This window comes from Anolis sagrei, chromosome 2, assembly GCF_037176765.1.
Source record: "Anolis sagrei isolate rAnoSag1 chromosome 2, rAnoSag1.mat, whole genome shotgun sequence".
In the NCBI taxonomy this organism is placed as follows: Eukaryota; Metazoa; Chordata; class Lepidosauria; order Squamata; family Dactyloidae; genus Anolis; species Anolis sagrei.
Genome location: NC_090022.1, coordinates 10,631,637 through 10,645,519, shown reverse-complemented (window position 1 = coordinate 10,645,519; position 13,883 = coordinate 10,631,637). Strand labels below are relative to the sequence as shown.

Genomic DNA, 13,883 nt, shown 5'->3' with positions numbered 1-13,883 from the left:
GAGCAAGGGTTTGACAGGGAGATAATATATCTAACTATTTTTTAAATTGACCAGTAGCTTCTACATTTCCCACCCTCGGCTTATACTCGAGTCACTCGAGTCATGTTTCCCAATTTTTTTTGTGGTAAAATTAGGAGCCTTGTCTTATATTTCGGTTGGCTTATACTCGAGTATATACCATATGTTGTGGCGTGATGTACAATAAACAATGTATAGTTCATGTTTGATCAGCCCACACACTGCCTTGCTAGAGAGAGAAAATATGCCACACAGGTGAACCGTAAAGAACAAGTAGTTTACTCTCCGTAGTTCAGAACAACATATGTACAATGTGATTAGTTACATCAACTCACACAATGTCCTTTTATGAGAGATTTAAAATGGTCTTTCTTTGTCCATGTGGAGAAACTCCTTCAGCAGCTCATGAAGTGAGAGCACACCCCAAACTCTGTCTCTCTCTATTTCATAGAATCCTAGAGTTGGAAGAGACCTCCTGGGCCATCCAGTCCAACCCCATTCTGCCAAGAAGCAGGAATATTGCATTCAAAGCACCCCTGACAGATGGTCATCCAGCCTCTGTTTAAAAGCTTCCAAAGAAGGAGCCTCCACCACACTCCGGGGCAGAGAATTCCACTGCTAAACGGCTCTCACAGTCAGGAAGTTCTTCATGTTCAGATGGAATCTCCTTTCTTGTAGTTTGAAGCCATTGCTCCGTGTCCTAGTCTCCAGGGAATCAGAGAACAAGCTTGCTCCCTCCTCCCTGTGACTTCCTCTCACATATTTATACATGGCTATCATATCCCCTCTCAGCCTTCTCTTCTTCAGGCTAAACATGCCCAGCTCCTTAAGCCGCTCCTCATAGGGCTTGTTCTCCAGACACTTGTCCATGTGGATAAACTCCTTCAACAGCTCATGAAGCGAGAGCACACTCCAAACTCTCTTCCCACCCACCCCTCTCTGTTTTGCTCTTCTTCTCTCTCTGCATCTGCATAGCTCAAGCCTGAACAAAATGTAACAGTATCCAAGAGTCCCAGGCTCAGCCATCTCAGCGTGCATTGCTTGACCAATCAGTTTCATACGTCGTATTTTACAGTTGACAGACACACACTTGACCCTGGAGTGAGACCTTCTTTCTCTGTTGTAGATTGAGGCTCTGCTTCTGCTCCCTGGATGGATGGATTAATGTTCAGTGGGGTTGGAGAGCAAGGGTTTGGCAGGGAGAGAAGATATCTAATTAATTATCCTATGAATAGGGAATGTTTCTTCCATGACTCAATCTCTACCTTCATCTTTCATCCTCTGGTTCCAGGGCTTTGGAGAGAGGCTCTTTCCCCCTCCTTAGAGTGTCATGCTGGGCAAGGAAGGGTTAAGGAGAGGGAGTGTGGTTCCCAGAGAGGCAGGAAGGAAGTGGGCCTCCTTATATCACCTTTCCTGTCCCTCTAGGAACCAAACTCTCTCCCCTTAACCCTTCCTTGCCTGGCTGGGAGAGGAGAGTTTGTCCCTTTGGCCTCCTCCTTCTTCCTCTCCTTCTGGTGAGTCTTCTTCCCATTCCTTCTCCAAAGGGCCAAGAAGGGAACGAGGGTTGCAGAGCTCAGTTGAGACGATTAGACCTGTATAAATGTCTGCTATGTCCCATACTATGCCTACTATGGGACCCCTACCTCCAGAGTGAAGAGAGAGGGGGCCAGGAAGACAGTCCCACCTTGTCTCCTGTGCTAGGCTAATATTATAATAATATAATATAATGCAATATAATATATTGTATATACATATGGGCACCACAATTGAAGGGAGATGTTGACAAGCTGGAATGTGTCCAGAGGAGGGCGACTCAAATGATCAAGGGTCTGGAGAACAAGCCCTATGAGGAGCGGCTTAAAGAGCTGGGCATGTTTAGCCTGAAGAAGAGAACCTAAGTCAACCTAAGTCTGAAACAACTTAGAATCAAAGAGTTGGAAGAGACCTCATGGGCCATCCAATCCAACCCCATTCTGCCAAGAAGCAGGAATATTGCATTCAAATCACCCCTGACAGATGGCCACCCAGCCTCTGTTTAAAAGCTTCCAAAGAAGGAGCCTCCACCACACTCCGGGGCAGAGAGTTCCACTGCTGAACGGCTCTCACAGTCAGGAAGTTCTTCCTCATGTTCATATGCAATCTCCTCTCTTGTAGTTTGAAGCCATTGTTCCACGTCCTAGTCTCCAAGGAAGCAGAAAACAAGCTTGCTCCCTCCTCCCTGTGGCTTCCTCTCACATATTTATACATGGCTATCATGTCTCCTCTCAGCCTTCTCTTCTTCAGGCTAAACATGCCCAGCTCCTTAAGCCGCTCCTCCTTAAGCCGCTCCTCCAGACCCTTGATCATGTTAGTCGCCCTCCTCTGGACACATTCCAGCTTGTCAATATCTCTCTTGAATTGTGGTGCCCAGAATTGAAACTTGAAAGCACACAACAACAACAACAATCCTATCTCATCAGCCAAAAGCAGGCCCACACTTCCCACTGAAATACTAATAAGCTTATATTTGTTAAAATTGTTCTTCATTTTAATTATTGTATTGTTTTAAAGTGTTTTTGCACTACAAATAAGATATGTGCAGTGTGCATAGGAATTCATGTTTTTTTTTCAAATTATAATCCAGCCCTCCAACAGTTTGAGGGACTGTGACCTGGCCCTCTGTTTGAAAAGTTTGAGGACCCCTGGATTAGAGAGATGATGGGCCAAAACTAACAAAATGAAGTTCAACAGGGACAAATGCAAGATACTCCACTTAGGCAGAAAAAAAATGAAATGCAAAGATACAGAATGGGGGACAACGCCTGGCTCGAGAGCAGTACGTGTGAAAAAGATCTTGGAATCCTTGTGTGGACAACAAGGATTTTGGCCTGAATCAATAGGAGCCTAGTGTCTAGATCTAGGGAAGTAATGCTATTCCGCCTTGGTCAGACCACACCTGGAATATTGTGTCCAATTCTGGCACCACAATTCAAGAGAGACGTTGACAAGCTGGAATGTGTCCAGAGGAGGGCGACTCAAATGATCAAGGGTCTGGAGAACAAGCCCTATGAGGAGCAGCTTAAGGAGCTGGGCATGTTTAACCTGAAGAAGAGAAGGCTGAGAGGAGACAGAAGAGAAGGCTGAGAGGATCTTGACAGATTAGAGAGATGATTGGCCAAAACTAACAAAATGAAGTTAAACAGGGACAAATGCAAAGAGACAGAATGGGGGACAATGCCTGGCTTGAGAGCAGTACGTGTGAAAAAGATCTTGGAGTCCTCGTGGACAACAAGTTAAACATGAGCCAACAATGTGATGTGGCGGCAAAAAAAGCCAATGGGATTTTGGCCTGCATCAAGAGGAGCATAGTGTCTAGATCTAAGGAAGTCATGCTCCCCATGCTCTATTCTTCCTTGGTTAGACCCCACCTGGAATATTGCGTCCAATTTTGGGCACCACAATTGAAGAGAGAGGTTGACAAGCTGGAATTTAGCTGGCGACTAAATTGATCAAGGGTCTGGAGAACAAGCCCTATGAGGAGGGGCTTAAAGACCTGAGCATGTTTAACCTGCAGAAGAAAAGGCTGAGAGGAGACATGATAGCCATGTATAAATATATTTGGGGAAGTCATAGGGAGGAGGGAGCAAGCTTCCTTTCTGCTGCCCTGGACACTAGGATGCAATGGAACTATGGCTTCACACTACAGGAAAGGAGATTCCATCTTAACATGAGAAACAATGTAATGTATGTAAGCAACCAGAAGTTTTCAAAACCCTGAGAAGGGATATAAGGCTGCTGACCCATTGTTGGCCATGGCAGTACTTTTTGCATGACCAAACTGACCGCCATCTGTCACATCTCTGTGACAAGCAATGTGTTCCATCGGATGTAACATTGAAAACTTGCAATACTTGGTAGAAAATGAAACCCACCTTTTCCAGATTCAGCTCTTTGGTCAAATGGGAGCTGCTGAATAAAAGAAACCCGCTCTACAGTATTCTAATCTAAAATTTCAACAGATTTTTTAAAAAATAAATTCCCTTTTAAAAATCTGAAGCATTTATGTTTTGTGTGCTAGTTTTTAAGGATAGAAATCAAAACACCTACGCCATGTGGCAGCTTCTTCACCACTCCAGCTTGTCCTCTCCTTCTTCCTTGCACCACTGTGGCACAAGAGGATAGCTGAATATCCCGTACAGTATCTCTTTCCATACTTTTTCATAGTCATTTTTAAATAATTCAGAGTTTCTGTTTGTCAACCACATTTCCAAATATTTTACATTGGTTGTTATGTTGATTTTGGTCTCTTGTTTCAAAGTCTCCTGGCCCTTCTTTACAAGAAAAGCTAAGCATCATGTAGCATCAGCTGAAGGAAACAAGGGGGATTCAGTGTGGGTTGGGACTGAATGGGAGCTCAATGGGGGGCCAGGTGAGGTCAGGTAGGTCTGGAGGCTGGAGAAGCAGAGGCCCAAGTGGAAAGAGGGCCCGGCATTACCTGGCTCTGAAGTAAATAAATAAAGGCCTTGTTTTTTTTTACTCTCCAAGAAAAAGCCTCTCAAAGCTTGTTGTCAAATTCTGCTTTTCTTTCACAGAGGAAAGGTGATGGTTGGCTGTGAATTTTGGAATAGAGCCTGTTGAGAGATTTCTTTCCCTTGATGGAAGAGGGAAGAAAAGCATCTTGGATACAGTTTGCTTCTTCTACAAACAGTGGTTCCAACATGCAGAGACCCAACTCACCTGGAATTGAATTAGGACTTGGGAGCAGTGGAGCATCTTGGGGAAAAAATACACATAAGTTCCCGAGTGTGGACCTTTCTAGCTCAGACACACAGGGCCAGCGCTTCAGGCATTCCTCCTACCAAGAGGGTGAGGGACCCAGAGAGGTTTGCAGCCGCCTCCACTCTCTCTGCCGCCAGTGGCTGAAGCCAGAGCAACACACCAAGGCGGAGATGCTGGACCTGGTGATCCTGGAGCAGTTCCTGAGCATCCTGCCCCCAGAGATGGGGAGCTGGGTCCGAGAGTGTGGGGCAGAGACCTCTTCCCAGGCGGTGGCCCTGGCGGAAGGCTTCCTCCTGAGTCGGGCAGAGGATGAGAAGCAGGAAGGACAGGTGAGAGCATTGCCTCTTGGCTTCACTCACCTTGGGACTGATGGAGAGATTAGACATACATCCTGCCTTCCTTCCAAGATGGGACCAATGTGAGAGAGAAGCTGGATTCTGCTCCCTCGGCCTCTTTTCCCACCTGCTCTGCCCCTCCTGCTCTCACCTCCATGTCTGCTTTAAGCTCAGTTCCTCCTCTCCTCACATTTGTTGATCCCAGATATCCCATTGAAAATGATGGAAGGGGGAGCATGGCCTTTGTATCAAACCAGGCTGCAATCGCTGAATGCCGTTTCTGCATGTTTGGAAAAAAATATTTTTCTACTCTTTCTCCATACTCCTTCTGAAATTCTCTGTGGTCTTTCAGGACCAAAATAAATGCACAGAAGTCCACCTTGATGTCCCTGCATTCAAGAAGTCTCACACAGACACCACGCAGAGCCTCCAGCAGAAGGACCTCAAGCAGGAAGGAGACGGGACCACAGCCTTGGAAGGTATTTATTTACAGTATTTGTATACCGCTTTTCTCACCCCGAGGCCCCTTGAGCACCATTGATGGCACTGCCAGGCTAGGTTGAGGCTTCAAGGGGCCTCCGAAGCTGGCAGGAGCACAGATGGCGAGGAGGAGGAGGAAGCCTGGCTCCCCCTCCCCTCCTCCTCTTCCTCCTCCTCCCCCCCCCCCCCCCCCGCAGCTTAGGGGGAAGGGAAAAAATCACAATATGGAGAGTCCGCACAAAGCGAACCGCGAAGTGGTGAGAGAACACTGTAAACACATCACATAAAATAACATTACCTGTCACACAGACAATTAGCAGTTTTTACAACTGTGAAGATTAAAGCCTCTGGATATTTTGGATGAAAACATGAATCAATAAGTTTACTAAATTGTGTGTGTAGATATGGTCAGATGCTGGTAGGACTGCTAATACGAGGGGTATTTTTAAAGTAAGGTCCGTTGGAACATAAGTACACTATGAAAGTTTATTTCAAAAAAGTAAATTTGTTTTCAGAAAGTACATACTTCACTCTATTTTTCGACATAGTTGCCAAATTTGTTCAAACACTTATCATACCTCTGAACCAATTTTAAAATACCCTCTTCATAAAAACTTGCCGCCTGCTCGTCAAAGAAGGGCGACTGGAGCAGTCCTCATCATGGACGTTGTCACGGCCATCTTTGAATTGTCGTACTCACTTACGCACTTTGCTTTCATTCATAACAGTATCACCGTACACTTCACAAATCTGTCGATGAATTTCTGCAGCAGGCAGGTTCCTTGCTGACAAAAACCGTATCACTGAGCGAACCTCACATGCGGAGAGTGAGTTGCTAGTCTTAAACATTTTTACAGCACAGAACAGAACCGTACAGGTTAGCTACAGAGTGGAAACTGAGCACATTTGTTCCCGAGGCATGCCGGTACACGACGCATGCGCTCGTTGCGGTATGCGCGCGAACTACTAGTGTCTACAACAAAACGGACCTTACTTAAAAAATACCCCTCGTACATGGGCCGCAGCATGTTTTTGCTGTGAAAGGTATCCAACTTGCAGTGCTTCTGGGAAGTCATGATTTCGACACTATAAATCACTTCACGTATGAGCATCTGGCAACATAACTTGAAATACCATGCCCAGTATTAGTTCCAATCCAACCTATTCACAGCACTGGTTGAGACAAAATGTCCTCAACTCCTAAATTGTACATGTTTTTGGACTGGAAAATGCTTCTGTGTTGATAGGGTCATTTCCTCATAGGTTTCTTTATAAGACAGTAATTCTCACCTTGCTCTCTCTTCTCCCAGGGGCTGGAATGATGTTGTTGCCGAATCCTCAGTCATTTCTTCCCCTTTGTGATGGAGTGGAACTGGATCAGGTAAGCAGAAGGATTCCTGGGAGGAATGGGGCTGTTTGGGGGTCATTTCTTCCAGGCTTACTCATCAAACATCTCTTGAAACAGAAAAGATTGAATGGGAGTGTCTTAAAAGTGAGATACTGAAGGCACAATTGCAAACAGTGCCAAGAAGGAGGAAAAAAACCCAACAGGAATGTAAATCTACTTGAAAGAGATTCTTGTAATTATTCTTATTGATGTCCCTGATGTGAGAAGGAAATGTGTTCTTTTCCCAGCAGGGTCCAGTCGCCTTTGAGGACGTGGTTGTCCATTTCTCCCCGGAGGAGTGGGCTCTCCTGAATCCTGCTCAGAAAGCCTTGCACGTGCAGATCATGGAGGAGATTCATGGGATGGTGGACTCTCTTGGTAAGGCTCCCCCATTGTTGGGGATTTCTATTTCCAAATGCAGTATTCCAATCAGCAGCTGCCTAGAGGGAGCAATATCCTGCATCATCACAATCTCTGAGGGTCCTCAAGGCAGAAGTTATGTTAGAAATATATCACAGAATATTGATTTAGTGCATGAGCAACAGTGATGTTGGCAAAGAGTGTCCATCTTTACTGAACAAGAGGTAAAGTGGTTTGTTATTGTTATTGTGATACTGGTCATGCACTTATTGTATTTTGTGTTTTCACCTTGAGTGCTTTTGTGAGCCACCCCAAGTCCCTCCAGGGAGATAGTGGTAGTATATAAATAAAGATTATTGTTGTTGTTATTATTATTATTAAGAAACAACAACATTTATATCTTCTTTTCCTCCATGACTATGTAGTTTTAAGGACAATTTCATTCCACTTCTTATCCAACTTCTTTAGATTCCTTATCACTCATGCAGAAGAATAATTGTTTCTGTCTTTCTTCTTCCTACCAGATCACTGGAAGAAGAAGGACAGTGTATGCACCAAACGCAAGAAACACTTTGGGCACAACGGTGGCCTTCCAAGACACATGCAAGACCACAGAGAAGATGGAGGTTCTGACAGAGAAAGGCCCTACAAATGCAATGTATGTGGCCAGTGTTTTGCCCAAAATGTGGAATTAGTGCTTCACAAGACACTTCATGCTGAGAAAAGCCATTTTAAATGGAAAGTATCAGCAAAATGTGTTGTTGATTACAAATGGCCACATATTAGCCAGCAAGAAATCTTTGAAGGAACTGAAGATTTCATAAGCCGGGCATGTGGGAAATCTTTTATCCAGAGTGTGCACTTGGTGAAAGATGATAGATTTCACACAGGACAAGAACCGTACAGATGCCAGGAATGTGGGAAATGTTTTGCTTCCAGTTCAGCCTTGGTGAGGCACAAAAGACTCCACACAGGAGAGAAGCCACACCAATGCCAGGAGTGTGGGAAATGTTTTGTCCGCAGTTCACAACTAGTGAGCCACAAAAGAGTCCACACAGGAGAGAAGCCATACCAATGCCAGGAGTGTGGGAAATGTTTTGCTTACAGTTCACAATTGAAAACCCACAAAAGAGTCCACGCAGTAGAGAAGCCATACCAATGCCAGGAGTGTGGGAAATTTTTTGCTTGTAATACAAATCTTATAAACCACTTAAGATGCCACACAGGAGAGAAACCATATAAATGCCAGAAATGTGGGAAATGTTATGCTTCCAGTTCAGAGTTGGTGAGGCACAAAAGACTTCACACAGGAGAGAAGCCATACATATGCCAGGAATGTGGGAAATGTTTTGCTTACAGTTCATGCTTGGTAAGGCATAAAATACTTCACACAGGAGAGAAGCCACATGAATGTGAGGAGTGTAGGAAATGTTTTGCTTACAGTTCATGCTTGGTGAGGCACAAAAGACTTCACGTAGGAGAGAAGCCCCACAGATGCCAGGAGTGTGGGAAATGTTTTGCTGATAGTTCAGCCTTTGTGAGGCACAAAAGACTTCACACAGGAGAGAAGCCATACCAATGCCAGGAGTGTGGGAAATGTTTTGCTGACAGCTCAGCCTTGGTGAGGCACAAAATACTTCACACAGGAGAGAAGCCACACAAATGCCAGGTGTGTGGGAAATGTTTTGTCCGAAGTTCATACCTTGTGAGCCACCAGAGAGTTCACACAGGAGAAAAACCATACAGATGCACAGAATGTGGGAAATACTTTACTCAGACTTCATCTCTTAACAAACACCAGAAAATCCACTCAGGCTGAAAAACATACAAAGGCCAGGCATGTGGGAAATGCTTTCTTTGTTCTTTTAAAGTCATTTTTATTCAAGAAAACAAAATTTCTTGTATAGTAACCAACAAAAACATATGCAAGCAAAACATTTGTGTGTGTGTGTGTTAGAAGCGACTTGAGACTCAAGTCGCTTCTGGCGTCAGAGAATTGGCCGTCTGCAAGGACATGGCCCAGGCGATGCCCGGATGTTTTGATGTTTTACCATCCTTGTGGGAGGCTTCCCTCATGTCCCCGCATGGGGAACTGGAGCTGACAGAGGGAGCTCATCCATGCTCTCTCTGGATTTGAAACTGTGACCTGTCGGTCTTGCCAACAGAAGGGTTTAACCCAGTGTTTCTCAACCTGGGGGTAGGGACCCCTGGGGGGTCGCGAGGATGTTTCAGAGGGGTCACCAAAGACCATCAGAAAACACAGTATTTTCTGTTAGTCATGGGAGTTCTGTGTGCCAAGTTTGGTTCAATTCCATCATTGGTGGAGTTCAGTATGCTCTTTGATTGTATAAATCCCAGCAACTACAACTCTCAAATGACAACATCAATTCCCCCCGCCAACCCCACCAGTATTCAGATTTGGGCGTATTGGATGTTTGTGCCAAATTTGGTCCAGTGAATGAAAATACTTTCTGCATATCAGATATATTACATTATGATTCATAACAGTAGCAAAATTACAGTTATGAAGTAGCAACAAAAATAATTTTATGGTTGGGAGGCACCACAATATGAGGAACTGTAATAAGGGGTCGTGGCATGAGGAAGGTTGAGAAACACTGGTTTAACCCATTGCACCACCTGGGGCTCCAGAAAACATATTAAAACAGTATTTACATAAAGTACAGAGTTTTCTTAACGTATTAACAAGGTCAGCAAGTAAAATCAACAAAGATACAATCGTTATATATTCTTAATAGCATAAAATAATGATAGATGTAATAATAAAAAAGCACCTAATTTATGTATTGTCGAAGGCTTTCAGGTCCGGAATCACTGGGTTGTTGTAGGTTTTTTCGGGCTATATGGCCATGTTCCAGAGGCATTCTCTCCTGACGTTTTGCCTGCATCTATGGCAAGCATCCTCATGAGGATGCTTGCCATAAATGCAGGCAAAACGTCAGGAGAGAATGCCTCTAGAACATGGCCATATAGCCTGAAAAAAATCTACAACAACCCAGCACCTAATTTAGCTTAAATTTTTTCCCGTGTAAACTATACTGCACTTATAGTTTTTTTAAAAAAATATTATTATTTGAAATACAACAAGATTAATACACAGCAATCAAGATCACTCTGCTGGTTGTTGTATTGGATCACATGTCGGACATTTCCCAAGTGTCTAGGAGTATGTGATGTATCGGCGAATAATTGTGCAGATTCCAGTAGGGTGGCCTTTTGCAGCGGACAGGTGGTAATTTTGTCAATGCCAATTGTGTTCAAGTGCAGGCCAAGGTCTATAGGCACTTCGCCCAGTGTGCCGATCACCACTGGGACCACTATTTATTTATTTATTTACTTTATTAGTATACCGCTCTTCTCAGCCCTTAGGCGACTCAGAGCGGTTTACAACAGTTTAGATATACACAATACAAAATCATTAGGCATTTAAAAGCAATAGCATCACAAGTCATTAAACATCAGCATCAATACATCAATATAACAAATCCATCAGGTCTCATCAATGAAATCAGAATCCAAACTCGTTATCCATTATTCCGTGTTCTGATAATAAAGTCAATCAATCACACTGCTTAGTCGAATGCCTGTTCAAACAGCCAGGTCTTTACTTTCCTCTGGAACGCCAGCAAGGAGGGGGTCGATCTAATATCTGCAGGAAGGGCGTTCCACAGCCGAGGGGCCACCACTGAGAAGGCCCTGTCTCTCATCCCCGCCAGGCGTGCTTGTGAAGCACTGGCTTGTGCCAGAGTCCTATTATTATTATTATTATTATTATTATTATTATTATTATTATTATACACACACACACACACACAATGCATAAAAATTCTTATAGGTACCACTTCCTCATAACAGATTTCTAATACAGACATATGTATGTCTTGACTCCTATAATATGTTCATCCTCTATTACATACTTATTATTTACCCCTATCTGCCTTCCCCTTGTTTACCTTTCATCTAGTGCTAACCCTTCACCCCAGACCAGTGAGTTATAATACTTCCATTGTTTCCATTACAGGTTTGTTGGAAAATATAATGTGCAGATTTTAATAAATGTGGATTTGATATGATGTGTGGGTAGGAATGAAGTTGAATGGAAGAAATGTATGGACAGGGTTCAATTGTAGAGGCCTGCAATTGAAGCCGAACAGAACGTATTGGGGTCCTGCTTCCAAGCAAGGATCAGCAGAAGCCTCCAATGAGGGTCCGCAACACCTGGCAAGCTATAGAAGTCAATACAAGGTTTCCCCTTTTTGTGTGGAACTTGGAAAGTAGACCATGCCTTAGCCGCCCTGGCCTGTGCATACTTGAAACAAGGGAAAGGGTTTCCATCGAAATGGGAGCAATGAAGGGGAGGGACCAGGGTGCAGGATAAGAGTTGTGAAATTTGCTTTTTTTGCTGTATGCTTTTGAGAAATAAAGCCACCCCACTGTTGTTGCAGTAATTTCTTTGACAGAAAGATACAGATCAGGACATAAAATCCCAACTCGCAAAACCCATCTCTTCCTGGGAATCCAGTGAGAGGAAATTGGCTGAATATGTCGGAGGAAAAATCTCAGAAGGTTGAGGGCTTAGCAGAAGAATCTGCAGATGGCTGGTCGTTGCTGGAAGATGAACTTGGAGCAGCACTGAGCTCAACCCAGTATCTTGAGGTAGTCATCGTTTGGAGGAAAAAAAAAAGATAAAAACCCTACCTGCGGCTGTGAGGAAACTCCTCCCCAAGTTCACACTCTGAAGGCCAAGTTAGGATCAGTGGAGGCCATAGATTTATTTGCTGTGTTTAAATGTTTGTGTGCAATCCCATGCTTGGGATTTTGCAGCAGGGGGTTTCCTGTTATAGGCTGCAATCATAGGGTAAGCCACCTGCCAATTATAGTTAGGATCCTTGGTCCCGCCCCCCTTTTGCTTTTTGGAGGGAAGGGGCCATTTTTCAGTTAGTCACAACAAGGGAAGCCAAGGCAGAGGATGCGTACAAACGTTCCTCCTGTGCAAAGGCTTAGCCTTTTAAGACTTCCTGGGGAAGAACAGATTAAAGGCCTCTACGGATTCCCAAAGGGTTCCAGGGAACAGCTTCACAGCCCTGAGGACCTCCGGAGGGAATAACAGCTCTTCATCTTCAGCTAAGTGATTTCAAGCCTGCTGGTAGTCTGTTCGGTTCTGAGATGCAGTTCAGCCAGTAGCAGACTCAAGCCAGTTAGGTTTAAGTTCACAGCAGCCTGGGAGGAGCTTTAAAGGGGAATTTTTCTGTTAAACAAAGTTTCTTGAAGATAGTGCCTGTTTCTTGTAAACAAGACTGCAAGACCCAATAGACTATTTAGAAATCTTACAATTCCTGCTTGTTCGTTAATAAAGACTGTTGTATTTAAGTTCAAGTCTCCTAAAGCCTGATTAGTAGGGAAAGTTCCTCTAAAGGCTCCTTCTCGGGCCCCTGGGCTTCCCGCTGGACTTAGAAGTATTTAATTTTAGCTCCAGCAGCGACAGAACAGAGGCCATATTGTGAACTATCTCCCTTCAGCTGAGAGGAAGGGAAGGGCTCCTAGAGGAAAGGGGATCCTGAGCCAGATATTGAAATGTATGGGAGGGATAGCCAATACTCCAGAGGACAGGCGCAGGATTCAAAACGATCTTGACAGATTAGAGAGATGATTGGCCAAAACTAACAAAATGAAGTTCAACAGGGACAAATGCAAGATACTCCACTTAGGCAGAAATAAATTAAATTCAAAGATACAGAATGGGGGACAATGCCTGGCTCGAGAGCAGTACGTGTGAAAAAGATCTTGGAGTCCTCGTGGACAACAAGTTAAACATGAGCCAACAATGTGATGTGGTGGCAAAAATGGCCAATTGGATTTTGGCCTGCATCAATAGGAGCATAGTGTCTAGATCTAGGGAAGTCATGCTACCCCTCTATTCTGCCTTGGTTAGACCACACCTGGAATATTGTGTCCAATTCTGGGCACCACAATTGAAGAGAGATGTTGACAAGCTGGAATGTGTCCAGAGGAGGGCGACTAAAATGATCAAGGGTCTGGAGAACAAGCCCTATGAGGATCAGCTTAAGGAGCTGGGCATGTTTAGCCTGGAGAAGGCTGAGAGGAGATATGATAGCCATGTATAAATATGTGAGAGGAAGCCACAGGGAGGAGGGAACAAGCTTGTTTTCTGCTGCCCTGGAGACTAGGACGCAAAACAATGGCTTCAAACTAAAGGGAGGAGATTCCATCTGAACATGAGGAAGAACTTCCTGACTGTGAGAGCCGTTCAGCAGTGGAACCCTCTGCCCCGGAGTGTGGTGGAGGCTCCTTCTTTGGAAGCTTTTAAACAGAGGCTGGATGGCCATCTGTCAGGGGTGATTTGAATGCAATATTCCTGCTTCTTGGCAGAATGGGGTTGGACTGGATGGCCCAGGAGGTCTCTTCCAACTCTTTGATTCTATGGAAGGGGAATAGAGTCAGAGGGTTCCAGACGCACCAGCTGGCTCCACTTCACAGTGAGACAGGAGGAAGAAACATTAAGT

At 44.4% G+C, this 13,883-nt stretch overlaps 2 protein-coding genes across 3 annotated transcripts in view; both read left to right on the top strand.

Annotated features, from left to right (window-relative positions):
* Positions 1-13,883, top strand: part of LOC132765774 (zinc finger protein 850-like) — a 1,095,673-nt gene that overhangs the window by 29,473 nt on the left and 1,052,317 nt on the right. The window lies entirely within an intron of this gene.
* LOC132766043 (zinc finger protein 708-like) lies at positions 1,472-10,278 on the top strand. 2 transcript variants are annotated; one of them, XM_060760370.2, is made up of 6 exons: positions 1,472-1,532; positions 4,590-5,105; positions 5,464-5,590; positions 6,902-6,972; positions 7,230-7,356; positions 7,863-10,278. In XM_060760370.2, the coding sequence occupies exons 2-6, from the start codon at positions 4,653-4,655 to the stop codon at positions 9,155-9,157; spliced, it is 2,073 nt and encodes a 690-aa protein (XP_060616353.2). In that variant the 5' UTR covers positions 1,472-1,532; positions 4,590-4,652; the 3' UTR covers positions 9,158-10,278. The 2 variants fall into 2 exon arrangements, with proteins under 2 accessions (XP_060616353.2, XP_067321363.1); XM_067465262.1 differs by having other exon boundaries at positions 7,227-7,356.